Raw genomic sequence first — 27,760 nt, forward strand, 5'->3', positions numbered from 1 at the left:
GGTAAATCCTCCTTCAGGCTCAGCTGGATCCAGATCTCCAGTGTTTTCAAGACCCAAATCCATTCCCTTCCAACAGCTCTGTTCTCTCCTGTGTGTTGGCTTCGCTCTGACTCCATGTGAGGCATGATGGAGTCAGAGTCTTCCCTCACCTGATGTTGGAAAGACATGGAATAAATTAGCCAGTTGGAAAGAGTTAGGCCTTAGATTAATCAGTGCTTAGATTAAAAAATCAGATTGGTCAATCACTGAGGTAGGGAGATTGGAAGGTCCTGATTGGCTCAGGTCTGGGTCCCATGGTCTAGCCTTAGAGCTTTGTAGCTGGGACCTAATTTAAACCTTAGGGACCATGGATCAGACAGAAAAAGATCCCAAATAAAAACTGGGCACGGTTACAAGAAAGTAGAGTGAGAAAATGCTGGGTGGCCCAAAGCCAGCATGTATGGAGTGCTTACTGTATACAGCTCTGTCGCAAAGGCTTCACGGTATTAAGCAGTTTCATCCTCACAGCTCTACCAGGGCGGTTAGTGGTGCCACTTTACAGGTGGAGGTACTGAGGCCACAAGAGGTTAAATTACCTGCCCAACAACTAGTAAGCAGTGGGGTAACAATTCAAACCCAGGCAGTCCGGCTCCAGCTGCCCCCTGACCCCTGCTCTACGCCTGTCAGCTCCATGAGATCAGAGAGTGGTGCCTGGTTTTTTCCCACTGGCCATGAAGCAGTGCATAGCACATAGCAGATGCTCAGACATTACAGCGTGTGAATTATGTGGCCTCTCAGACACCCACTCACTTGACATGCAAAACCTTGTGATGCTCGACTTCCCAAGACTTCGAATATCTTGTCTCTGAACTTCCTTTGAGCTCTGACTGTATATCCATATAGAAAACCCATGGCCCCGGGCTGACTGTTCACCTGTGGTTTGCCGTTACTTCAGTCCTGTTTTCTGACCCTTCTCGCCTTTAGCTGGAGTCTTTCGACCCCAGGTTTTGATATGTGGACTCCTTAGAATCTCACCTCCATGAGGGCAGGGACTCTTCCCCTCCCCCCCCCCACCTCCCCACCTACCCCCGCCACCTCGCCGTTTGATCTGAAGCACCAAGAACTGTGCCTAGCACATAGTAGGCGTTTGAGGATTTCTTGTTGCATGAATAGTTGTGTGGACTAATGGGTTCTTAAGCCGTTGTCTTTATGCCCTGATTTCCTTTCCAGATCCTGAGCCCTTGTCTTGAAATCTGATGTTATTCTCCTCCCTCCGGAGGACCCTTTTCTTGCCCCCTGTCTTGCTCTTGAGAGCTGGCTTGGTTCTCTGCCTCCAGCTGGAATTCCAAGAGCCCCCAGATGCCCTGGACCTGGGCAAGGGAGACGGGGAGTTGGTGGCCTGTAGGTTACAGGCTCCCGTCCTTTCTTTGACAGCCCTGGGGAGGAGGAGAGGAGGCTGAAAAAAAAACCTGTGGCCAGGAAGAGGGGGAGACACCAGGGGAGTGTAAGGTTTAACAGATGTGTGTGTGTCATCCCCTGTCTAGACAACTTCTGGGCTTGAGATTCGGGACCACACATTTCCACCCCTCCCACTGCCTGCTGTTGACGGGAGCTGCTTCTCCTCCCTGAGGCACCCTGCACTCCACCCATTTCTTCAGGGTCTACCCAGATCCTGTGGGTTCCGCAGACCTCTGTTCCTCTTAGGCTTCTCAAACTTGACTCTGTGAAGACTCCTCCCGGCAGCCCTCCCTGACTTCCCCCAGGCCAGCGGTTTCCCCCTTCTCCTTCCTGTTTGTGCAACACACTTAACCTCAGCCTCTTGTATCACTCACTGCTTTCCTAGTGAGCGTAGGCGTCCAGAGATGGCTCTGGGGTCAGAAGGTCTGGGCGCAGATCTCAGCTGTGCTGTCTGCCTGCTGTGTCAGTGCTGCAGGAAACAGATGGTGCCCTCCCACTGAGGTGTGAGCAGAGTGTAAGAAAATGAGTGACACAGCCCTGGGGCTGGGGCCAGAGGGGAGAGGGCCGCCCACTGGAGCTGCGGCCCTCAGTAAAGCAACGGCAGGGTGTGGTCGTTCCCCAGTAAGGGGCCAAGGAGGGCATCTGGGAAGCACCCAGCCCCTCTCCCTCCCCATTCTCCCTGCCAGGAGGCAGAGAGTACAGAGCCCATTAATGTGGCCCATCCAAGGGGACCTCCCAAGGCACAAGGAAGGGAGGAGAGAGGCGGGTAAGGGGGGGGTCAAGGGATGGCATTCAGCACTCAAGTGGTGGTGGTGTGGGTGGCAGGAACCATGGCACCAGGTGCTAGACCCGTGGCTTCAGCCACCTAGAGTCTTGACTTCTGGCTAGGAAAGAATTCAGAGCCAAGGCTCAAACTAGAAGAGAACATCATCTATCCTATCTAATAAAGAAGTAATGTGCAAATGGCATTACACCGTGACGCACAACGACCAAACAGCAGGAGGGCGGAGCAGTGAGCTACCAGCCTTGGAGAGCTACAGGAGGGCGGGGCAGCGAGCTACGAGCGGCGGTGGGCCTGGCGGCCCCCTGAGGCAAGCAGCAGCGAGCTACTCGCGCACGGATTCGTGCGCAGGGCTACTAATATATATATAAAAGCCTAAGTGACCGTTACAACTGGACGACCAGCTGGTAGCTATGACGTGCACTGACCGCCAGAGGGCAGATGCTCAATGCAGGAGCTGCCCCCTGGTGGTCAGTGCGCTCCGACAGCCACCCTCCTGCAGCTGGCCAACCTCCCGCGGTCCCCCTCCCCCACCCCCCCCACCCCCGCAGCCGGCCTGCTCCAATCGGCCCCGATCGCCAGCCAGGCCGAGGGGCCCCACCCGTGCACGAATTCGTGCACCGGGCCTCCAGTTTATTTATGAAATCACAGAGGTGGAAGAAGTAATTTGGAGAAAAAATGAGCTTAGGAAACAAGTTGTAGCAGCTAAGGAAGGGTCCTTCGAGCTTAGAAGTGAGGAAGACAAAGGTGACACGCTTAGGGGGTGGGAGGGACAGGGAGGGCTAGAGGGGAGAGCAAGGCTTCGAGCTATCCCAGGAGGGAGGGCGAGCTGGGTCTTCCCTTCTGAGGGTTTTAGGGCGGAGATTTTAGGGGAGGTCCCAGGAGGAGATCTCAGTAGACCATTCAGCAGCTTTCCAGGTGTGTCCTTTTACGGTTTAGGTCTCCCCTGATTGGCTGGTCGGCACCAGGGCAGGGGTCATTGTCCAGTGCAGCTGGTGCTGAGGTCAGCCTTGTGTCTCTTGTCTAGTTTTGCTGCTTATCTGGGCCTGGAGCTGAAATACAGCTGAGGCCTTCATGTTATCTCTAGGGAGGAAAGGTCAGGGGGTCCAAACCTCATGACCATCCCTATCATGTACTAGGGGAGGGAAGGTCACCCAGGGGGCAAGTTCCCACCCGACAGTTGATTGTCCATTGCTAGACACCCAGGGCTTTCCGGCCTGGTGACCTGTATCTGGCCATGGTCCTTGCTCTGCTCGTGTCTGTCTAACTGCCTACCACAGTGTGACCTTGGGCAAGCTCTTGGACCGCTCCATGCCTCAGCTTGCTCATCTGCTACTCATAATGTTGCTGTGAGGGTGACATGAGTTAGCACAGGAAAAGTGCTGAAAATGGGGCAGAGCCCAAGATAAACACACTGTAAATGTTAGTTTTTCTTCATCACTAGTATATTTGGGAGTTCATTGTGTAAGCCTGGATGCTTCCTTTTGCAAATGACAGCCCCAGCTCAGGCAAGCTTAAGCAACAAGGGGCACTTGTTTCAGCCTGTGACTGGCCACTTGGTTCAGCCTATGTCACCAGCATCCCCTCTCAGGCTCCAGTTGGTACCCAGGCTGGGTTCACCCCCTTGCCAGCACCCAGCAGCCCCCTCTATAATTTCTTCCCTCCCTCTGGTTGGTCAGGCCTCAGTCACATGTCTATCTCTGGGCCAATCGCTGGAGCTAGAGAGATGGAATGTGCTGATTGGCTCCACCTGGGTCACAGGTTCCACCCTACATTCAAACCGTACATTATCAGAAGAAGGGAGCGGCAGTGCCCCCAATCACAACCGGAGTACTATAACCAGGAGGGAGACAATTTTTGCTGAGTCAGTAAATATCTTGAGTATCTGCTGTCTTAAGCACTGTTTTAGGTGTTGGTGATACAGGAAGCAGATGTGAACAAAGCTGACAAAAATCTGTGCCCTTAGGAAGCTAATGATTTAGTCCAGGAAAGCCAGAAAGAAATAAAATATCTAGTCAGAAGTTGTTAATGCTCCTGGGGAGGGAAGAGATTTCAGTTTTCACCTCAAGGAGGTGAGGAAGGGGCCATGAAGACATCTGGGTGAAGGCTCTAGGCAGCGCCGGAAGCAGCACGTGCAAAGGCCCTGGGGCGGCATGTTTTGAGGAATATCATGGAGGCCATGTGTGGCTAATGCTGAGTGGGCAAGGGGAAAAGTAAAAGGTGATGAAGTCAGAGAGGGCATGGAGCCAACCGTGTATAATCTTGTAAGCCTTTTGGAGGGTTTGAGGGGTTTATTCTGCACAAGATGGGAGCCCTTGAAGGCTTTGCAGGGGAGGAAGATGGCCTCTTTTAACAGGTTCCTTCTGGCTGCTTGATGGAAGGAGATGAGGGTGGAAGCAGGGAAACCAGTTAGGAGGCTGTAATAACCCAGTCAGGATTATCCTACCACCTGACACTGTGCCTCACATATATTTGGCCCTAAACAAATATTTGTAAAGTAAATGAAGGAAGACATAAGTGTGCAGGCTGTCTGGACCACCTCGGAGGGTCTCCCAGTCTGTACAGGGCATCTCTGCACGCCCCACACTTTCCTTTCCTCCCACATCCCCTGTGAGTTCTCCTGTCCTGTCAATGCCTTGTTCTGCCTCTGGCCACTTCCTCTCCCACCCCCCTCAGCTGCCTGGTCATTTCCAACCTCCTCTTGACTACTCTGGTTGGATTCGGGGGTCCTCAGAGGAAAACAGCTATCTGAGTCTTTCTGGACAGGCCTGGGGAGGTCACGGGTGTTCCCCAAAGCTGTGGTATGCAGGGCTGGGGGGTGTCGGTCACCCTAAGACCTGCTCCTCTCTGCAGACGGGCAGATAGATCCAGAAGCGGGGCGATGTTTCCGAATGCTTGGGGCGTTAGAAGCGTTTCCGGAGATGTCATCCTGGTCTGGGAAGAAGGTCTGTGAGAAAACACCGGGGGAAGGGAAGGGGCTGGATGGACCCCACCTCCCACAAGCTGGTGGGATGAGAGGGGGTGTCCGTGAGACGGATCTTTTACCCAGAAGGAGAAAAATGGAGGCAGAATCCCTTGTGTCACTTTTCATTGATTCCTTCGGCATCTGGAGAGAGACGGGCGCAAGGCCAGGGGAAGTCGGAGCCGGGGAATTCATCAAAAATCGGCCCATTGATGACTTGCTCTGATGAAATAATTCACTCCTGTTCTCTGGTCGCAGAGCTTTGACTCCCAGCCAGAGCAGGAGCATCCTGACGGGTGGGCTGTAGTTGCCCAGAGAGGGGGGCAGGGCTTGCTAAGAAGACCAGCACAGGTGCCTGCACACATTCCCAGCTGCACCCACCATCTGGCCCAGGGCTCCCAGTGCAGGCTGCAGCTCCAGCTCCCCTGGACCTCACATCACAGGCCCAGGGCCAAAACGGCCCCGGGGCACCTGGTGGCCACCTCCTCCTTCACTTAGCAAACATGGAAACTGCGGCGAGGGGACTGAGGAGCTTGCCCAGAGATCTACTTCAGGGAGGTTCTGGTCGAGCAGGCTCACTCAAGCCAGACCCGGTCTCTGCCCTTTACTGAGCATGTGATCATGGGAAAGTGTGTTTTACTCTCTGGGCCTCAGCTTCCTCGTTCATAACATGGGTGTCCTATCAGTGGGTGGATGTGCCGATGAAACGAGTTGAAGCATTGCGAACTCCCAGTAAGCATTTGCTGTTACTGTTTCTGGTATAAGAGAGTTGCTGTCTGTAGGGCATCCCGTGGCAATTCTCTCGATACTTTATCCCTCGATGTCAACCTGAAGGAACATGAAGGTGCGTTTTAATGGGTGTGCAAAGCACAAAGCATCCTGGTGTGTTTTCCAGGGGGCACATGGATCCATAAACAGCATGATTTGAGGACCCCATGATCTGGGGTAATTCAGGGACTCATTAGATGGCTAGAGCTTGCCTCCTTTTCACCCCTCCAAAGCCTCCCATTACCTCCAGGAGAGGTGGTGCTAATATGCTTTGCCGCCTTTAACACCTGCTCAGCTCCTTAAACAGAGAGGGCCTGGTCAAGAACAGGCGAGCACAGGGCGGGCCGTGGAGCCTTCAACAGGAACTAGATGCTGTGAGACCGCGTTAACACTGGATCTGTTTTCTCTGACTGTGTGGTTCCATGCTACAGAGAAGGTTTGCTGATTTTCCATTTATCCTTGGATACAAAGTTTCCTTTTTCAGAATCATGTACTTACGTTTTTATTTTCAAATGAGGTCATTTAAAAAAGCGCAGGAAGCAAATAATGGAAGGACTGTTTGGGAAGGGCAGAAATCAGGGTTGGGGCCTTTGAGTGGAAGAAGCTGGGATACTTGAGATTAACGGTATCACCCAGGGCCACCCAGCAAGTAACTCCAAAGTCCACATCTTCGCCGGCACACGACATGGCACCAAGCAGGTGCCCAGTCCACAGCGGATGCAAGGGCTCTGGCTGCCGAGAGATGTGTGTTTCAGCAGATTCGAGGGATGAAGATGGAAGTCGGTGCTTGTCCTCCAGTCCCATGAGACTCACGGATCTGTCAGCTGCCCTGACAATGTGATGTCCTGCCGGAGGCCCCTGAGGCGGGGAGCCCTGTGTAGAGCCTGCCCCTGCTCCCCTAGGGAGAGGGGAAGGAAGGCACTGTTCTCAGAGGCAGGCTAGGGAGCAGGGGCAGGGAGCAGACAAGGAATGGTGCAGCTCTCGGGAACTAGCAAGAGAGGGAGCCATGACTACCCCAGGCTCGGGGAGGCGAGACGGGGACAGACACCCAGAACTGGGGGAAAGCTGGCGCTGGGAGGGGCCCCGGCTGGAACTGCGGCCAGACCGGAGAGCAGGGGGGCTGGGAGCCACTTCCTGCTGGAGGGGGGCAGAGGAGAGGAAGGATGCTGGTTGCCCATCTCCTCCTGCCCTGCAGCCAGAGTTCTGCTTCCCGGGGCACCAAGCAGGGTGGAGAATGGACCGGGGGACGAAGATCAGCCACCCCTGGCCCCTTCCTGGGGTCTTTTCAGCCACAGCGTAGCCAGCTCCTCCTTGGCGGCCAGGAAGGGTGATGGGGAGGCCTCGGGACCCAGGTTATTGTGCAGCCCTGCCAGCCCAGCAGAGCTCAGAGGACCTTAACCAAACCTCCACTCCTTTATTTATTCGAATATGTATTTGGCACCTGCTGTGTGCCAAGTACAGTCCCAGGTGCTGGGGACAAAGCTGTGATCAACACAGGCCCACTTCCTGTCCTCATGGCTCTGACCCTTCATGGGGGTGGGGACAGGAGGGCGGGGGATGGGCAATAAATAAGACAATTGCCGGTTGTCGTAGGGATTTAGGGAAATAAAACAGGTTATACAATACAGAGAATGCCTCGGGTGGGGGCGGGCACCACTTTGGATAGGTGGTCAGTGCAGCCTCTCTGAGAAGGTGACATTTGTGCCAAGACTCGTCAGAGGTGAATGAACCCATCATGCAAAATCTGGGGAAAGACTCTTCCAGGTTTAAGGAAGAGCAAGTGCAAAGGCCCTGGGGCAGGAACAAGCTTGGCTTGTCCAAGCAACAGAAAGAAGCCTGTGGGGCAGGAGAGCAATCGAGATGAAGGGGGAAGGTGGGCAGGGGCTGGATCACATGGGCCCTGGTGACCCTGGTGGGGAGTTTGCGTTTTATTGCCTGAGCCCTGAGAAGCCAGGGGAAGGTCTAAGCAAGAAGGTGACAGGGTCAAGGGTGAGATCCGTGCCTTGCACTTGTACAACCTGGAGTGAGTGCCCCTTCACTTTTGTCCTCGAGTCCTCACTGAGTGGTGTGACCTGATTTCAGTTTTCGGAAATTCACGCTGGCTGTCCTGGGGATAGTGGAAGGGGGCCAAGGGTGGGGACAGGGAGGAGACCCCTTAAGAGGCTTTTTTGTAGTCCCAAGGAGAAATGAAGGCAACATTCCACTCTGCAGAAACTGGGGACCTTGCCGAGTTCCCTGAGCCTTGACTTTGGGGTGGGGTTCCCCATGGTCCTTCAAGGTCACAGGACGGTGACTCAGCCTGACTCCATCAAGCTTGGTTTCCTCTCAACACGTCTGTTTGCGCGCGCTCTCTCTCTCACACACACACACAGACACACACAAACACACACTCTCGCTCTCTCTCCTTAAATAAATGAGACCGAAAGTCTCTATCTGGACAGGACTTGAAGGCTCATTTCCTCAAGAAATAGAAAAATGACCGCAGAGACCTGCCTGAGCCAAGCTCACCCTCCCGCCGCCCGTCCCCCAGCCTTGCGTGTGACCTGATCTGGGGTGTGGTGGGATGGGGGGGTGACTGAGGTCACAGTGGAATGTGACAGCTCTTCTGTCATTCTGTTTATTCTACAACCTAAAACTAATATGAATAACTTGCCCAGCTCTGGTGCTGGCAGGGGGCCTCCACACACATCCCGCCTGCATCAGGTTCTAATAACAGCCGTGTCTCCCCTGCTCCCCACGGGCTTACTGATGGGGAAGCCGAGCTGGTGAGTGATGGAGTCGGGGCTGAAGCATGGGGAGTCGTCCAGCCCAACGTGGATGGGCGCCATTCGCGCCCTGCTGTCCCGGCCCCTCTCTGAGCCACCGGCTGCCTGGGAGCCGGCTGCAGCCCCCTCTGTCTGCCCGCTGAGAAGAGATGGCCAGAAATATCTGCTCCCCCAGAGCAGGCTGCTTCCTTCCTTTCTCTGGAGGTGCTCTGTGTGTGGAAGTGGTTGCGTGGTTCAGTGACCGGCTGACCGGCGGATTTGGGGCTTGAGCTGCCACCAGCACACCCAGCCGCCCGCGGGTCCAGGGGACAGTTCTGGCTGCAGAAGTGGTCACTGGAGGCTTCCCCACCGGCCTGTTGCCTGAGCAGATTGCAAATAACTTTCCTTGTCACTTGAGCCGTGTTAGATGTTTGCTCGGCTAGAGCCGCCCGATCAGATAAACTGTCCTTGTCCGTGCCCGAGGCCATCGTGCGCCTCATTATGCAAGTCTGAGCGATCGCAGCCGTACAGAAAGATTGACCTGCTTCGCTTCCTGCTCCTTTAGGTCCGTGAGCGGAGAGGGAAGAGGGCAAAGAAGCAAGTCCACCAGGCGCAGCTCCAGACTCCTGCCTCCCGCCAGAAGCGACAGACCAGCAGAAACGTAAAATGGCCCGCCCCGGCCTCCTGCTGTGCCTGCTCTCCGCCTCGGTCCTCCCTCTGCTGGGCGGGAGCTCCGCCTTCCTGTCGCACCACCGCCTGAAGGGCCGGTTCCAGAGGGACCGCAGAAACATCCGCCCCAACATCATCCTGGTGCTCACAGATGACCAGGACGTCGAGCTCGGTAAGCTCCCGGCCAGCAGGTGCCACCTCCCCGGGGCCCCAGGGCCATCTGCTGGGGCTAAGGCTCCCGACACACGGTGCTCATGTCCAGCTGTAGAGGTCACTTGTAGTGGACTCAACCAAGTCCCAGGGGTGGCCCACCCCTGTGGACGCGCAAGTGCGGGGTCTCCAGCCTTTTCCTAATGCAAAACCCTTCCTGGATTTCTCCACACTCTTCTGAAGGAGCCACATTCAGACCAGTTCATATTTTCCTCTGATTTCTGTTGAGGGCCTGCCATGTGCCAGGCATGGTTCCAGGGCCTGGAGCTTCAGGAATGAGTGAGGACGGCACAGTGCCTGCTCTCATGGAGGGAGGGAGACAGATCATCGGGGTGACTGCAGGTTCACATGTAAGTGATGGCTGTGGTTCCTTGGGTTTTATGGTGCTGGATATTTTGTAAAGCAGTTTCGCGTGCACTATTTCATTAGATACGCCTGTGTGTATTATCGTAATAGCCGTTTTATAGTATTTTAAAACAAAGAGATTGAAGGGGGTTCCACAGCTGGGAAGAGGGACTGAAACCCATCGGACTCCGTGTCATTCTGGGCCTTCCTGGCGGAGGCGAGGCTTTGTCCTGCCCTGTCACACTTGCTCTCCTGCCTGAGCTTCTGTGCCCAGTGGTCAGGCCCGGGCCAAAGTCAGGGCTTAATTAACTAGTTAATTAATTTAATAACTTCAAGAAGGAGCAGTGCTCCGGTGAAACTGAAGAGGGCGCTGTGCCGGATGGGACGGTGGTTGGAGCTGCTTTGGATTGGTAATCAGGGGAGGGGCTCTCGGAGGTGGTAATGTTTGTGCTGACATGACACTGAACAGAAGAAGGAATCACCCTCCCATGCACACGAATACACACATACATGTGTGAGCCCCTGCTCCCCCCACCTCAACAGCTGAGAGGCTCAGCTTTCCTGGGTGGCATCCAGGGGCAGGAAGCCATCCCTATTGGTAGTGACCCGACCCAGTTCACAGAGACGTTGTCTCAGGAGGACGAGCTGGGCCATCTCTAGTCCTGAGCTTCCTCCCCACGCAGCACTGTGGGCTCCAGGTGGAGCGGGTGAGGACAGGGGCCCTTGCCTAGTTTAGGTCATTTACACGGATGGCAGGCTCAGCAAGGGCTGTGCCCAAGGGCTTCTCCAGCTCAAGGCCTCCACACCTCCCCTTTATCCCTCACACCAGCCGCTCCTGGGCCGCACCTTTGGTTTATTGCATAAACCATCCCCCCTACCCTCCTAAACAAGACATGGGCTCCTCCACCCAAGCTGTGGGTGGCCTCATTTGCATGGGAAAGAGACCCCATAAATGAGGCCACCGAGAGGGAGGCCTCCAGAAAGTCTCAGCTGGACTTTCTCCTCCCCTGGCTCCATCTCCATTTCTGTTTCCAGCTCAGCTTTGAGGCTCTCCCACGTGGAAACCTTTCTCCTTACCTTGTGTCTTCTCCCTGTTGAATTTACTGGTTTTCTTGGTTCCGTTTCTCTACATCAAATCCTACACCAGCGCTGCCCTGTGAAATTATAGTGCCAGCCGTAAATGCAGATAACATAAGTAATTTAAAATTTTCTAATTGCTACATTTTTTTTAGAAAGTAAAAAAGAGACTGGTGAAATTAATTTTAATAACATTTGATGTAACCCACTGGACCTGTAGTATCATCTCAATAGAAATTTTTTCAATAGAAAAAATCATGAATGAGGTATTTTACATTTTTCATATTGTTTTCAAAATCTGGCGTGTGTTTTACACTTAGAACATATCTCAATTAGGACTGTTCACCTTCCAGGTGCCCATAGCCATTTGTGGCTTGTGGCAGCCGTTCTGGACAGCACACGAGCCTTGCGCATTTTCCTTCTCATCATCAATACTACTGTGTATTGTAAATATCTGGCGGGGCTGGGGGAGCCTTCTGAAGCAGAGGAAACAACATGTGCAAAGGCCCTGAGGCAGGGCCAAAGAGACAGATGTGGCTGGAGCCTGGGAAAGGGCTGAACGAAATGAGGTTGGAGAGCGAGGATAGAGCCAGATCTCGGAGGCTCTCCCGGGTTGTGGTAAGGAGTGCCAATAGTTGACCAGGTGAGGGTTTGGCCTTTAGCCTCTGCCCACGCCCAAAGGACAACCAAATATCACTGGAGGCAGTCAAATTAAAGGGTTACTGGACAAGCCTTTGCAACCAAATGTAAGATTGTGATGAAGATCCAACTGCAAATCTACACCCTTTTTGGATCGGTTATTAAAAACATGAATCAGTCCTTTAACTGCCAAGAGAGGGTGATTTATTTAAATCCAAGTCACCCCTTGTAATGATTTGTATTAATGATCACAAGTATAGATTTTTCACAGGGAGCTTATCAGCGCCGCCAGGAAGTAATCGGAGCCCGGAGCTTTTATTGACAGATTGACAGACGTGATCCCTATCTCCCCCGCACCGTTTAGCATGCCTCGTGGCTGATAACCACAGGGCTTCTGCAGACCTCAGCCATAGGGAAGTGAGTGTTGTTTCCAGCAGAATTTTGCAGAGTGCGCGTGCAGGTAGCACCTGGGCTTCAGAGCACCTGGGTCTTGCCTCAGGGGCCCCCTCGAGTGACTAGGTCCTAGTTATGTGTGGGAATTCAGGGCCCCCTGGACGCTCTTTCATGCACTCAGCAGATCTGTATTAAGCATCTGCTGTGCAGTGCACTGTCCTGGGAGCCTCGGGACTGGGGAAGGATCGTTCCAGGCAGAGAGAATGGAAAAGGCAAAGATACGGAGTTAGAAATGAGCTGGGTGGGTAGGGACAGAAGGAATGTTGTGAGCGGTGGTGGAGCTAGCTGGGGTATATACAAATGGAGAGACATGAGGCCAGGAGTCGACGGGACCAGGCCGCAGGCACCTTGTGGGCATGGTGAAGGTTTTGAGTTTTATTCTTAGTGAAACAGACATGGATCGGGGACCTTAAGCAGGGGAGGGCCGTGATCTACCTTAGGTTCCAACAGGATCCCTCTGACTTGATGTTGAGATTAGATCACAGAGAACAAGAACAGAGACGGGGACACCCATTTGGAGGCCGGTGCAGTGACTTGGCAGGTGATGATGGAAGCTGGGACCGGAGCAGAGCAGAGGGAGGGGCAGGACAGTGATGGATGGGTTAGAGGTCAGGGGTTCAGGAAAAGAGGGCTTCGAGATGACTTCTGAATTTTTGGCCTGAACCAGGATGAGTGAGTGAATGCCCATTTTAGGAACAACACATTTTTGCTGCAGCAACATGATCTAACTAAGCCTCATGCCCGAATCTGATTGTAAGTCTGCCTCTGTGACTCTCAAAACCAATGGGATGTGCAAATATAGGAAAAGTGAGTGTAATGAGGACATGGGAGAGAGGAGAGCAAAGAAAACCATGGCTTACTTGAATGCATAGATTCATTCTCTTTGTTTTATAGATAGAGGAACAGAGGCACAGAGAAAGGACGTTTCTTGTCCAAGGTCACACAACTAGAACATGGCTAAACAGGATTTGAACCCAGAGCCCGTGGTCTTAACCACTGCTCTGCTTAACCAGTCTCCTGGGATGGCTGTTATTTCTAGACTAGAGGCCCGATGCACGAAATTCCTGCAAGGGACTCGGCCCTCACAGCCGCGGCAGCTTACCTCGGCCCTCGCAGCCCCAGCTTCGTCCGGAAGGTCTTCGGAAAGACGTCTGGTCTAATTAGCATATTATGCCTTTCTTATTATAGATGGTTAGTGAGTTTTTTTTGTTAGTTTTCACCAGTACAAATACCATTGCCAGAAGTGTCTTTATACACACGTCTTTGCACACCCAAAGATAGAAAGTGTTTCTGAAAGATAAATTCCAGGAAGTGGATACGGTGGATGGTGGGTTTAGAGCCCTGGTTTCCCGTGGCATCTGTCAGCTCCCACCTCGAAGCACTAGCTTGCATAGATCGGTGCCTGCTTATCCTCCCTTCCGCTCCTGAGCCAGCCCCTCCAGTGGCAGGACTGGCTTTTGAAGGAGGCTGCCTTCCTCCAGGAGGTGAGGGAGGGGAAGGTGGCAGTGGGGGGAGGAGGGGCTTTTTATAAACCACTAGACAGACCCAGATCAATAATGCATGTTCCCAAAAAGGCCAGCACATTATCTCACAGTCTGCGACAACTGGCACGCAGAGGGTGGTCCTAAAAAATTTATCATCTGCTATTTTCTGCTCATCCGTGCGGCAGTTCCGATGGTTCTCGGGGCTGGAGACTTCGCGACTAAGAAAATTTCCAGGCTTTCTTCCAGTCCCAGGGTGGAAAGCAGCCGTCCATCCTAATTAGGGTCTGCTTGAGGGAGTCGGTGCGGGACGCAGCACAGAGGAGGGACGGCTTGTCCTGTTTTCTAATTGCAAGGCCGTTCGGGGAGGGCTGCCTGTGCGTGTTTCCTTTCCCTGCGTGCATTTGACACACCTCCTTGAGCTGTCTCGCACAAGTGTCCAATGCCCAAGGGGCCTGGTCCCAGGGCATGGTAGTGAAGGCGTGGCCTCAATTCTCAACACATGTTCCAAGCCATTGGGAAAGCCCCTGGGTTTGGGTGACCTCGGAGACCAGCAGGGTCTTGGCCGGCCTTCACCAGCAGAGAGGAGCGTTCTGAAGAAGCACACGGAAGCCAAGTCTTGTTCGCATGTGTCCTTTGGTCAGAGGGCCCGTGGACCGGTGGACCCTGCCAGGGTCGATCCGTGGGTGAGCCTCGGGGGCTGGGACGGGCTCTGAGACACAGGTGAGGTAGACACAGGCCCCCCTGGAGCGGGGGAATGTTTGCAGCATCCCAGGGCCGTCTGTTCTATTATTTGAAATTTTCTTCAACTAGACTTACTTTTTTAGACTTAAGTATCCTTTTGAAAGGAAGCTCTAAATTACTGTTGTAAATGAAAACCCAGTAGCCATTGCCTTCGGGAAAAGGTCACTGCCAAACCCAGTACAATGGGAACAGCAGTGTTTTGACATTTCAGCAAGATGCTTCCTCCCACGAGGCTGGCATGAGGACAAGGATTGCTGAGTAGGGGTGACTCTCTAAAGCAAAAATCAAGAGCTGGTACCCAAAGGAGGCGGAATGCCTGGGGTGCGGTCAAGTCCAGGAGATGCCCACAGCACCCTTACAGGCTCTCTCTGAATTAGGTGCTCGGAGGGTGGACCAGATTCATTCACTCACAGGAGGGTTTAGCAGGTATTGATTGAGCACCTACAACCTGGCAGCAAACAAAACAGGCACCATCTCTGCTGTTATGGAGCTTACATTCTAGTGCAAGAGTTGAGTAAAAATACGTTTAAAGTATGTAGTGCGTAAGATAGTGAAAGTGAGGAGAAGAATAAAGCAAGGAAGGGAAGCAGCTAGGAAAGGGGTGGGAAAGGGAGAGCTGTGATGTGGTGTAGGGTAGCCTCACTGAGAAGGCAAAGGAAGGAAGGGAGCCAGTCAAGGGGATTCCCCTGGGGAAGAGCATTCCAGGCAGAGGGAACAGTGGGTGTGAAGGCCCTGAGGCAGAAGCAGGCTCACAGAGCAGCCAAGAGGCCTGGTTGGCAGAGAAGTGGGAGCGTGGGGACCCGGAGGGAGGGAGGTCTGAGAGGTAACGGGGTGGTGGGAGGGTGGATCACGCAGGGCCTCTGAACCAGGGAGAGGACTTGGGCTTTCTGACTGAGTTGGGTACCAGTAGAGAACACTGAACAGAGGAAGAACATCCTCAGACATATGTCTTGATACGACCCCCCTGGCTATTATATGAAGAACAGACTAAAGGGGTGTCATAGAGCAGGGACTACAGTGAGGAGTCTACTGCAATGGTCCAGGCAGGAGAGGTGCCCAGTGGGGAGTCTACTGCAATGGTCCAGGCAGGAGATGGCGGCTCAGACCCGAGTGGGGAAAAGGAGGCAGGTGCTGCACGTAGAGGGTGGAGCTGGTAAGATGTGCTGATGGGTCGGATGTGGGGTGGGAGAGATTTTGACCCAGACATCTGCAAGGAGGGATTTTCTGTGTACGGAGATGGGGAGAGCTGTGGTGGGGACCCGGTCAATTGCAGATGCCTGTGAACGGCCAAGAGGAGCTATCCAAGGAGCCAGCCTTCAGAGTCAGAAGTTCTGGGTGGGCCTGGGCCAGGGAAGCATGGGGATTGCCTGCAGATGGTTTGCCTGTTTGGGCTTTCCTGGGTCCAATCCCATCGCTTTCCTGCGATGTCCCGGAGTCAATTTGACATCGCAGGCCTGGGTGCTCTGCAGGGGCCAAGTGGCTGGGCGCCCAGGACAGGTGCCCAGATTCCGGACACCAGGTCGGAGGTCACTTCCAGCTCGGCCTCTCTGAGACACCAGCTCCTGACACTGAGCCGCTGCTCGCTAGGGCTGGAAAAACGCGTCGAGGCCGTTACCTCGGGAAGAAGAGGCTCCTTTGGACCCACCCTGGTGTTCAACGTGCCAAGCACATTCCTGCAAGACTTCTTTTTTTTTTTTTTTCTCTCAATTCAGCAACACTTGGGAAATCGCTTCAATTCTGGAAGCTGAGTATATCGGATTAAGTTCGGCTGCATGTAAAAAAATATAAAATAGCAATGGCTTACACAAGATAGGCGTTTGCTTCTCACTCACATAAAAATATCTGGAAGTTGGCAGTTCAGGCCTGGCACGGTGGCTTCAAGGTTATCTGGGACCCCAGCTCCTTCTCTGCCTTTCTGTGCCACCATGCTTCTCACCTGGCTTCCATGTTCAAGGCATCCTCGTGGTTCAGAATAGCTGCTTGAGCTCCATCTGTCACAGCCATATCCCAGGCAATAAGAAGAAAGACGCAGAAGAGCAAAAGGGTGGACCTTCCAGTTGAGTCGGCTCCTTTGAAGGACCTCATCTTGGACATCACATGCAACGTGGGCAGAGCTTATTAGCCCCGTTGTCTCAGCAAAAAAAAAAAGGGGGGGGCACACAAGAAATTTGGTTTGTCCCAAGTGGTAATGCAGCACCCAAGGTTAGTTAGTAGCAGTGGGGGCATCCCCACCCAAGATTAAGGGGATGAGAGGAGCGAATGGACTGGAAACGAGAGACACCAAGACCACCTACCAGGAGCTGTCCCCCTCCGTCGACCACAGGATCCATACCCCAACCTCAGCTCATCTCTCCCTGATCTCCCAAGCCCCGCATTGGCCACCCCCAACCCAAAGCCAGAGGGTAAAGTCACCTGTGGGTACAGCTCCGGGTCCACTCCCCAACGGGAGAGCTGGGCAGAGGGAGGATCCGGAAGGCCAGTGAGGACCACTCCCACATGTAGCTACAAGAGAGGCTCGGAGAGCTAGTTTTCTAGCTAAGTGCATCGAAGATTAAAATCAGGACCTGTTGAGAAGGAGGGAGACAGATTTTCGTGGGTTGCCCAGGGTCGTGGCCACAGCGAGATCAAGAGCAAGGGTCCCAGGGAGGGCAGCACCTCTAGCAGGGGCGGCGTGGTCGTGGGATGGGTGCTGCACGTGAGAAGGAGTCATTCATGTGGAAAGGGGGTGGGGGAGCATCTCAGGCAGAAGGAGAAGTGCAGGAGATGTGTGGCAGGAAGGACAGCCAGCGGGACCTGGGAGCGAGCAGGAGAAGGCTGGGGGTGAGGGCAGAGGGGAGGTGGGGGGAGGCCAATAGAAAGACACTGGAATGTTGTGAACAGGCCACATGCACGTGACTCATGTTTTCAGCGGTCCATCTGGCCAAGGGTAGAAAGGGGGTGACCCAGGGACGAGAGCAGAATCAGGGAGACCAGTTGTCCACGTGGGAGAGGATGGGGGCTCTCGGAGGGAGAGGGGTGGATGGAGCGTGTCCTGTCCTGAAGGTCTGGCAGGCAGCACTTGTTGATGGATTGCAAGTGGGAGGGGGGCGAAGGAGAATCAAGGATGACTCCTAGGTTTTTGGCTGAGCTGTTGGGCAGATGGTGGTGCCATTTACAGAGATGGGAGACGGGGGGGGCGGAGGAACCGGTTTCCAAGCTTATGACTGACACTGGCCTGCTGTGCCAACATCACCCACCGGGCCAGGGGCTAGGGGACTGGCTCCGTGCAGCCCACCCTGAGAAATGGGCAGAGGCTGGAGATCCCTTGTGGGGAAAGAAGGGCGCTGGAGAATTACAAGTGAAAGGAACATTTCTGGGTGGGGCTTCGCAGAGGGGAGGGGACCAGTGATTGCCATTTATGACCAGGGTGACCTGCCCTTTCCCGGGGTCCCTCTGCCACCTCCTCTCCACGGAAAACGACCTCATCAGAATTTTCTCCCTGAACCTTCTGCAGCCAGAGCCAGCAGAAGGCAGAGGAGGAAAAATGAACTTCATGATCTCTCTGACAGCCCAGTGTTCATTAATGAAATTCCAATACTGCCTCTTCGACATCTGCTTAATTCATTAGGAACCAATTTCGAGCCTTAGCTCTTCATAGCTAAAGACAGAAACTGCATTCGACTTTATAATATCCAGGAATCGGGAATGGTTTCCCCTTTGCCACCGTTGTGAGATCTCGTTGGAGAAGCAGGTCCCAGGAATCCAGTGTCGTCATTCTGAACTGTTGCCAGCGGACAACAGTGAGCCCATTCCAGCCCGGGAAACAGCGGAGTCCTCGACTCCAGATGTGGACTCGGTTGCTGCTGTTGGTCTCTCCCCGCCCACCCCACCCCCCCATCCCCATCCCCACCTTTCTCTCACCCTCCTGCTAGGGACAGAGCTGCTTGGTTGGGGTCTGATGGCTCCTAAAGAGGTATCCCTTGGGCAGGCAGCTCACAGTCTGATCCAGTGACATTGTGGGCATTCCAGGGGCACTGGAGGACCAGATGAGGGCTGCCACGTGGGTTGCAGCCCATGGGTGGGCATAGTGGCTGGAAGATGGTGCAGGGCACAGAGTCTTTCTCACCTATGGCCTCCGCTCAGGGACCTTCACCCCCTGCCTGTGCAGGGCAAGGCTCTCTGTTCCAGCCTTTACCCAGACCCACAGCCTGCTCCTCCCTCTTCAAGCTGTCCTTTGTGGGTGTTGGTTTACTTAGCTGGTTCCTTCAGCTGGAATGGAATCAGCCAAAGGTTGTAAACTCAATGCCCACAGGGCCGGGCAGGTGTTGCAAGTGAGGGACGTGGGCATGGTGAGGACCCAGGAGAACCGGACGGGGCCCTTCCAAAGCCAGCTTTGCTTCAATGCACCTGTTGGCCCATCAAGGCCAGATCTTCGTATTTTTCAAGCGAAGCCTGAAAGCTGGATCGATGTGAAATCTCCCAATTAAAAATACAAGGTTAGCAATTAATTCAAACTTTTAAACACTTTCGAACAGCCTGAAAAAATCTTTAAACACACGTGCAGACAAGATTCTGTCCAGAGGCCCTCCTTCGGGGAACTGGGTTACACTGTAATTGGGAGCCACAATAATTAAAATTTTCCAAAGCTAACATGCACGAAGTGCTTGCTGTGTGCCAAGCATCGAACTACAGACTTTACCTGTCTCTCTCTCAGCTAGGATTCTGCAACAGTCCAGGTGAGAGGTGATTATCTTTAGACACAGGTCCCACCCTCGCTGCTTTCCCAAGGAGGGCCTCACATCCCAGGCCCTGATCACTTCCATAGAATTTTAAGAAAACAAGCGTGGGAAGGCTTCATCTCCTTAGTTACCCATCAAAACCAGTGCCCCGTGCCATCAGGGTTGGGGCTATCGGAGGTTGGCGTCTGCTCCCAGCTGGCACAGGCCTCTAGGGCAGAACATGGATGTGAGCCCCCTAAGGCCCAGGAAGGGCAAAAATTGGATTAGGTTTTGAATCTTGAGAGCCGCCCCCCCCTCCCCACGCACCTGCCAAGTCCCCATAGGTAGCGATGACTCTAACCCAGACCTTTAGAAAAGCAAATTAACTCAGTGGCTCCTAAAATGCCCAGGGAATTCGCAAGGTCATCTCAGGGGACAGGTCAGCAAATTCTGATTTTACTACTTATGAACTTATTTTGATGGACATCAAAAGGTGTGTCATTAGCACATCAAACCCAGAATTTCACAGTTACTTGGACTGAGAGTCAAGTTTATTTTTTTTAAAGTCACTTTAAAGCCAAGTATCAAATAATAGCACAGGCGGTGCACGGAGAGGACCAAAGAAAAGCCATCACCATGTGGGTGGGCAAATGGGCGTCATGGGAGAAATGCCACGTTCCTGGCAGGCGAGTGGTCTGGGCAGCCGAATTTAAGTGCCATCCTCAGGGTAGGGGTGGGGCGCCCCAGGCCGTGGGGGTCCCGGAGAGGTGTGAGGTGACTTCACCCCTGGCCAGCACGGTCGGAAGGTTTGATCACGGAAAGAAACCGAGTCTGTTTTTGTCTGCGTGTCCCCAGGTTTGTGTTGGACACGGTAAGTTTTGGTTGGCTGGCTCGGCTTTGTGTGAAATACTGAAAACTGGCCTTTTTATTTCTGTGTGGCCCTGTCTTCCCCGTCGTTCCCTCCCACCGGAGCCGTCCGTCCTCGTTAGGGCCGTGCCGGGCTAGGAGACTCGGTCAGATGTTTCCGTGTTCCAGATGTGGCTTGACAGGGCCTCGTCGCTCTGGCAGTTTTAATAAAGCAGGTTACTGTCCCCGAGGGGAGGCTTAGCATGTAGTGCTGCTTGTGCACAGATGCACGGCCGCCTCGCAGCATTGTTCGATTTTGCGTCCATGGCGGACGGACACAGCTCTCCTCCAGCCCCCTCATTGCGGCAGGCGTGAGCGCACCGCGCAGGGAACCAGGGGTCCGGAGCAGCCAGTCGCTCCCGTCTCTGAAGTGAGTGGGATGGAGATATAAGCACTTTGGGACCCCGGTTTTGTGCCGATTAAACCTAAGAAACGGTTCTGCAGGCTGTTTGCTTTTTGCCAGCGCAGCACCCGGGGCTGCTGACGGCAGGTGAATTATTCACCAGGCGGCGGCCTCCCTGCTCCAGGAGAAGGGTCGGACGGGTCAGTGGGCGGCTTTGTCCTTTCTGCCGCCTCTGGAGACCGAGAGAGGCTGAAATCTCATTACTGGCGGCTTCCTCCTTCGTTGTTTGTGAAGAGCAGGCAGAGGGTTGATTCTGCCTGGACTGCCCTAGGTTCATTTCTTCAAGAAATATTTATTGAGCACCTGCTGTATGCCAGGCACTGTTCTAGGCTGGGGCTGTGAGGCACAGTCAGTACTTGCCGCCCTCCCAGCACTGGCATCTGGGGCTGTAGGGGGATGACAAGCAAGATAAATATGGAAGAAAGATAACGTGTCAGAGTTGAAAATGTGAAACAAGGAAGAGGATATGAAACATGCGGGCAGCGAGTAAAATTGTGGATGTGCGGGGCAGGGAAGGCCTCACTGAGAAGAGAACTTCTGAGCAGAGACAAGAAGGGGTGAGGGCACAGGCCGTGGGGGAGCCGGGCGGGAGGAACTGCATGGCAAAGGCTCTGAGGCGGGCGCGAGCCTGGCTGCAGAATAGGCTGGGAGGGGCGGGCGCTGGGGCGGGCGCTGGGTCCTGCAGGGCCTGTGGGTGGCCGTGGGGACTTTGTTCTCGAGTAGGTGGGAGCTATGGAGGATACTGAGGAGAGGGGGCACTCTGGCGGCTCCATAGGGAATAAACAGTCAGAGTCCAGTCCGGAAGCAGTTGACCTAATAAGAGGAAAGAGGGTGAGCTCCATCCCAGCGAGGAGGCCACGGGGCTCTGCTGTGGATAGACTTTGAAGAACAGCAGGCGTCGCTGATGGATTAGATGTGGGAATGGAAAGACGGGGCCATGGGGTAGCCACGATGATTTCCTAAGTAGCTGGAGGCAGAGGGAGGAGCTGCCGGAGGAGCCGTGAGGGGACGGGGCAGCGGGAGCTCAGCTTTGGGGGTGTGGCACCCAAGGTGTCTCTGAGCACCTCTTCCAAGGGGCCTCATCGGGTAGACAGTTCTGGGCTGCACCCAGCCCGTGCGTACCAAACACCGCCGGCCCCTTGCCTTTGCACGATTTTTACCATATCTGTGTGCCACCTGTACTCTTATTTACTAATGTTTCATTTTTTTAAAAAATCGAACAGGATCCCACTACCCTGAGTGAGAGAAGCTTGCCTTCCTTGCCCCAAATGGAAGGAAAGTAGAACATGTGATCCAGTATAAGCTAATTCTGCTGCCTCCTGGATCGCCACGCAGGGGGCCAGTTCCCTCCCTGTCAAAGCAGAAGGTGTGCAGGGTTACGGAGACTCTCCTGGAGTTTACCCGGAGTGAGAGGAGCCACTCTCCCAGCACTGGCGTCCCCGGCGGTTGGTGCTGTGACCCTGTGCCACTCTCACGGCTGCTGTGCCAGCCAAGGTCACCTCTGGGGTGACTAGGGGACCGGATGTGCCTACAGTCCAGGGACTGTTCTGAGCCTGGCTACAGCCAAGAGTTGTTCAAGTACACGGAGACCTCTGTGCACTTCCTTGTACAGTGTCACCACCTCCCACGTGACATAACTGAATGTTTCCTACAGTGACACCCAGCACCCATCTCTCCCATCACACAAGCCTGGGTCTGAATCCTCACATCCCACTTCCCCAGCTCTGCAGCCTCGACCAGTCATTTAAATCTCCCTGCACCCCGATCCTTCTTCTGGTAAATGGGCTGTTGGGAGGATTAGGTTAAACGGTGTATGCCATGTGCCCAGCACCATGTACACAACCAACTTTCAGCCAGTGACAGGCACCACATTAATAATAAGCATGATGTCTGTTGACATAGAAACTACCCTCTACCCCACAAACAGGTTGGAGCTGATCAACAGCTAAGTTACGTTAGGAATTGCAAAACCAAGGCCTTCAGGGACCAGGCAGGTAATGTGTGTGAGACTATAGGGAGTGCTGGGGAGTGCGGCCAACTAGAGAGCATGTGATCTGTGTAGTGCTGTTGAAAGTTAAATGTTTTAAACCCACTGCACAGCACCCACATGCACAGTACATCCATGGACACAAACTAGCTTGGGCTCCTGAGTTACATGGAAACCCAAAGAGTAAGATGACTTTTTGGTTATTTTAGCAGATATCTGTTGAGCACCCATTATGTGCCAGGCACTGTGCTAGGCTTGGGAATATGACAGTGAACAAAGTAGGCCCTTTTTGTTCAGTTTTTTTGTGTGTTTTTTTCCTAATTGATTTTAGAGAGAGAGGAAGGGAGAGGGAGAGAGAGAGTGAGAGTGATCGTTGAGAGAAAGAAACATAGATCCGCTGCCTCCTGCACGCCCCCTACTGGGGATCAAGCCCACAACCCCGGCATGTGCCCTGAGTGGGAATTGAACCCGCTTGGGACTATGTTCAACCAACTGAGCCACACCGTCCGGGACAGGCCCAAATCCCGCCCCCATGGAGCTGCTCCGTGGAAGCCACAGGCAGCATGCAAACAAGGGAACTGGAAGTGGCTTTCGGCCTGAGGGAAGTAAGGCAGGGAAGGGATTGGGAAGGTCTGGAGGGGGAAGGGCGATTTCAGCACTGGTCTCTCTGGGATGTCTGGTGTTTGGTCAGTCACCTGAAGGAGGCCAGGAGGGAGCATCCCAGGTGGAGGGCACTTCTCTGGCAAAAGCCATGAGGTGTGAGGGTGGCCGATATGCAAGCTTGGCTTCTAGGGCATGGCCTTGATATCTTAGTTTGTGGTAAAAATCCAAGGTGGAAGGAACGGATTGGCCAGCAGAAGGCGGCCTGCGGCTGGTGAGGCCCCAGGGCTCTGCCAGACCCTGAGACAGGGACTCTGAGATCCCCACGCTCCATCGCTCCATCGGGTTTCAGCAGGTTAGCACCAGCTGGTTGAGGGGGGCCTCAGCTCACCGCCTCCACCCCCTTCAAAGGAAAACATCACACCTGGTGGAAAGCCCATTATTGCCCACCCGTTGCAGCTGCGACCCCTGGGGACTTCTTACAAGGGCATGTGACCTTGATACAGATGCTCACACGGTCCCAGGCCTGACGATTCCTGTTCAAACACAAAGCAGGTCCTTTCCTCCCCGCTCCGGGAGCAACCTTGGCCAAGAGGCTCAGGAAGCACACCTGGCTCCGGGAGGGCGTCCCTTATAAAACCGCCTCTGCACTGGGCTTGAAAGGGCAGGCTTTGCTGTTTTCCTGTCATTCGGGGAGTTTTACAGAGCACCAATGATATATGCCTGCGGTGGGTGGGGGGGGGGGGGGTAGACAGCACCTGGATCCCCTAGAACTCTCAGTCCAGGGGGAGAGGCAGATCATAACCAAGCAAACCAGGAAAACACCATTTCAGCAGGAGATAGATGCTAAGAAGACATGTCCACTGGTGTGGCAGGAAGTAAGCAGAGTGGGGCTCCTTCAGATGGGGAAGAGGTGACTTGGATGCGGAGGTGACCTCTAAGTTGAGATCTGAATAATGGGACAAACCAAAGCGAAATCTCAGAAAAAGTCTCAGGCAGAGGCGATAGCAAGTGCAAAGGTCCTGGGGCAGGGATGAGCTGGAGCATTTAAGAAACAGTGAGGAGGCCAGTGCAGCCAGCTGAGCAAGGAGGAGGAGGAGATGAGGTCAGACAAACACTGGAAGTGGGTTGGGGGGGGGGGAGGACAGGTCTCGAAGAGTCTTAGGACACAGGCAGAAATTGGCTTTTTTTGTGTGTGTGCAATGAGAAGTTATTGGATGTTTTAAGCGTGAAGACATAGGATCTGTGTTTGCCTCAGGGAAGCTCTGGCTCCATTTCTTTCTGTATTTGGCAGAAAGGTGGGTAAGAGCGATGTAGATCTCCTTTTCACTCTTAGCCTTGAGGGACAGAGTGCTGAGGGGGTCTGACTGGTTGTTTTCGGGCCTCTAGGGGATTCTTGGTGATTGGGACCAGCGGCTCCCCGGCTAGAACCGCAGATGCCCGGTAGATGCTGTATTGCGTTCCTGCTGCTGTCCTCACAGGTTTTCACAAACTGGGTGGCTTAAAACAACAGAAATGGCCTCTCTCAGCTGGAGACAGACGTTAGAAATGAGGCTGCCCGCAGGGCTGTTCCTCCGAAGGCTCCGGGGGAGAGTCCTTCCCGCTCTTCCAGCGTCTGGGGCTCGAGACATCCGTGGCTTGTAGCTGCGTCCCTCTGCTCTCTGCCTCCATCTTCACGTGGCCGTGCGCCCTGTGTCTGCGTCTTCCTGCTTCTGCCTCTTGCCAGGACACTTGTCATTGGATTGAGGGCCCACCCGGGTAATCCAGGACGATTTCACCTCCAGGTCCTTCAGTGGGTCTGCAAAGACCCTTTTTCCGAATTAGGTCACATTCACAGGTTTCAGGGCCTAGGACGTGGGTGCGTCTTAGAGAGCGTGCCATCGTGCAGTCCTACAGACCCTAAGGACTGCAGGCAAAAGGAAAAGAGCAGCGATGGCCATAGAGGAAGAGAAATCCCACTATCTCCATTACAGCTGCGAAGTGATTGGGTACCAGCCATAGAGTACAATTGTGCACCCACTCTTCACACATTGATTGAGCACCTGCTGTGTTGTCACACGCCGTGGGGGCGTTGAGGCGTGAGCGCTGAGCAAGGGCATAGCAGGGAATGTGAAAGCACCTCCCCACCGTAAGGTGCCCACACACGCCAGTTTCCTCCTCTTCCTGCGTGCCTTAGTCCGCCGAAAGCTTCACTGAGAAACAAGAATAGGCATGACTGGAACCACTGTGCCTGGTGGTGTATAATTAAGCCCTAATAACACACGCTGCACGTGGAATAAGAGCTCAAGGGAATCAGAAACCAGAGTGAGTCCAGAGGGCACTAGAAGAGGCTCCGCTGATGCGTTAGATCTGGGGGGAGGTGTCTGGTGTCGAGCATTTCGGCTCAGAAGTATTCAGAGGTGAGCCAGGGGGTTGGCGTGACCAGATTTCAATAAGAGCCAACAATTCTTGGGAAGGTTCCAAACAAAGCAAAGTGTAGTCTTCCCTCGGTTTACATAATAGTTGCTTCCAAAAAAAAAAAAAAATCCGTGTATATGAATACCCTGCAAAAAAAAAAAAAAAATCTGTTCCTGTGTAAAACAGAGTTCCATTCTAGGCTCAGGTAACTTATAAGCAGGTTGTTACCTGCACCCCATAAACGCCCAGGAGGACTGGGGACCCGGATGCCTCCTCATGGTGAAGGTTGATCCCACAGTGGCTTGCTGGCCGCTGCCCACAAGTGCCAGTAGTATCCATCTGTCCCGGGAGATTTCCAAAATGCATTCCCCTCCCCGGGAATGGGGGGGGGGGGGTGTCATCCGGTTGAGAGCCCCTAATGGTTTCATGCCCTACCGGGGGCATGAGTTAGAACCCACTGGCGGCATCTCACCTCCAGCTCTGGTTGCAGGTTCCATGCAGGTGATGAACAAGACGCGGCGCATCATGGAGCAGGGCGGGGCGCACTTCATCAACGCCTTCGTGACCACGCCCATGTGCTGCCCCTCGAGGTCCTCCATCCTCACCGGGAAGTACGTCCACAACCATAACACCTACACCAACAACGAGAACTGCTCCTCGCCCTCCTGGCAGGCGCAGCACGAGAGCCGCACCTTTGCCGTGTACCTCAACAGCACTGGCTACCGGACAGGTGAGGGCCTGCGGGCGGGCGGGCGGGGCCTCGGGAAGTGGCTGGTGGCCTGGCCTCGGGGTAGTGTCTCTCCCTGTGTGGCCACCCTAGATGGCTTTGGCTAATGCGTGGACAACTTCCTTTCCATTTGAAAGTTGTGCATTTATTTCTCTATGTATGAGATTGCTCTGCCCGTAGTAGTGATAGAAAGTGACCTTTTCAAAGGATTTTGAACTAAAAGAAAGTGGGGGGTGGGAGAGGGGAGGGGCTACACTTAACATGTGAAATATAGCACAGAATATAGTACAGAGAGAAGCCAGAAGGACCCGTGCATGAGTTTGTGGTCTCCGTCCGTTAATGATGTTGTTAAAGCCATCTGAGACTGATTTATGGACTTTAGACCCGTGGTCGGCAAACTGCGGCTCGAGAGCCACACATGTGGCTCTTTGGCCCCTTGAGTGTGGCTCTTCCACAAAATACCACGGCCTGGGCGAGTCTATTTCGAAGAAGTGGCATTAGAAGAAGTTTAAGTTTAAAAAATTTGGCTCTCAAAAGAAATTTCCATCGTTGTACTGTTGCTATTTGGCTCTGTTGACTAATGAGTTTGCCGACCACTGCTTTAGACCATTAACCTGGAAGAAGGTTCCAGAAGAACCTTGGGCTAGGGAACGGGGCTAAAGCTGGTGTGAAGAAGGGAGAGGAGTGTATGTGGGGATTGTGTGGCTGCTATGGAATGGCCCAGAAGTCGGCATGGCGATGGACTGTTGGTCCACATTTGACTGTCTGCCCTCCGGTGTGGCATCCTGGGTGAGAGTGAGCCAGGCTGCCTGTTGACCTTGGAGGAGGTGCTTTGGTGGGTTCTGAAGACTCACCTCCTCGGCCGGTTGCCTGAGGCAGAGACACAATTACAGTCACTCACCTCCGGCACCATTGCAAAATCCTCCAAGCTCAGTTAATTTGGTTTGCTTTAATGAATAAATACTCCCTCCCCCTTGGCTCCTTAGCCGAGGCCGTTGTGAAATCAGGTACTGTGGCGTGCGTATTGCAACTTCAGGAAGTCGTGTTCCAGTGAGCAGGCGATGGCTGGGGCGGGAGTGACGTGAGCAAAGACGATGCCTCCCTCAGCGCCGTTCACAGCTTCCGGTTCACAGCTTCCGTCAGTTACAGGGCGTGGCTGCGGGGACCCGTTGGGCTGGGGAGCGAGCTGGCAAGGTGTGTCTTCTTGCAGACTCATTCCACAGCGGGAATCCCCCAGAATGTGGGTCCTGCTGAGAGCACTTGGAAGGCCTCGATCCCGCACACATGACCATGTAGGTCCTTGGTCTCTGCGGGAAGCCGTGTGTGTGTGTGTGTGTGTGTGTGTGTGTGTGTGTGTGTGTGTGTGTACACACCAAGGACCAACACGCAGGTGTTGTGGGGACCTGGATGTAGATGGAGGCTGCAGGACAGGGGGCACCAACTGGAAGGGGCACCTGCCCCTCAAGTCCAGAAGCAGCGGGTCCTCGAATAGCATTGTCTCATTCTGTGCCGTTTCATTAAAACCTTGGTGAGCTGCCATAGGAGCATAACTGTTTATATCGATTAGCCTGTGGTAGAATTGGTTGCATGCTACGTTATTTCCCTTAAAGTTGCAGAACCTATCTATGATGTTCGTTAAGTGAGAACTACTCTAATTATAGCCGTTTGTGTTAAGGGTTGCCAACCTTCAGATATTTCTACTCTGAATGTTTTGCTGAAATTTGCTGATTTAA

General features: G+C 53.8%; 1 protein-coding gene across 4 annotated transcripts in view; it reads left to right on the top strand.

Moving 5' to 3' along the window:
- The window catches only part of SULF2 (sulfatase 2), a 96,318-nt gene that overhangs the window by 15,650 nt on the left and 52,908 nt on the right, over positions 1-27,760 (top strand). For all 4 annotated transcript variants that reach the window (XM_079784546.1, XM_079784545.1, XM_079784544.1 and 1 more), the window contains exons 2-3: positions 9,258-9,533; positions 25,791-26,030. In XM_079784546.1, the coding sequence (XP_079640672.1) occupies positions 9,359-9,533; positions 25,791-26,030 (415 nt within the window). In that variant the 5' untranslated portion in view covers positions 9,258-9,358. The remainder of the gene's footprint in view (positions 1-9,257; positions 9,534-25,790; positions 26,031-27,760) is intronic.

This window comes from Cnephaeus nilssonii, assembly GCF_951640355.1.
Source record: "Cnephaeus nilssonii genome assembly, chromosome: 11".
NCBI classification, from domain to species: domain Eukaryota; kingdom Metazoa; phylum Chordata; class Mammalia; order Chiroptera; family Vespertilionidae; genus Cnephaeus; species Cnephaeus nilssonii.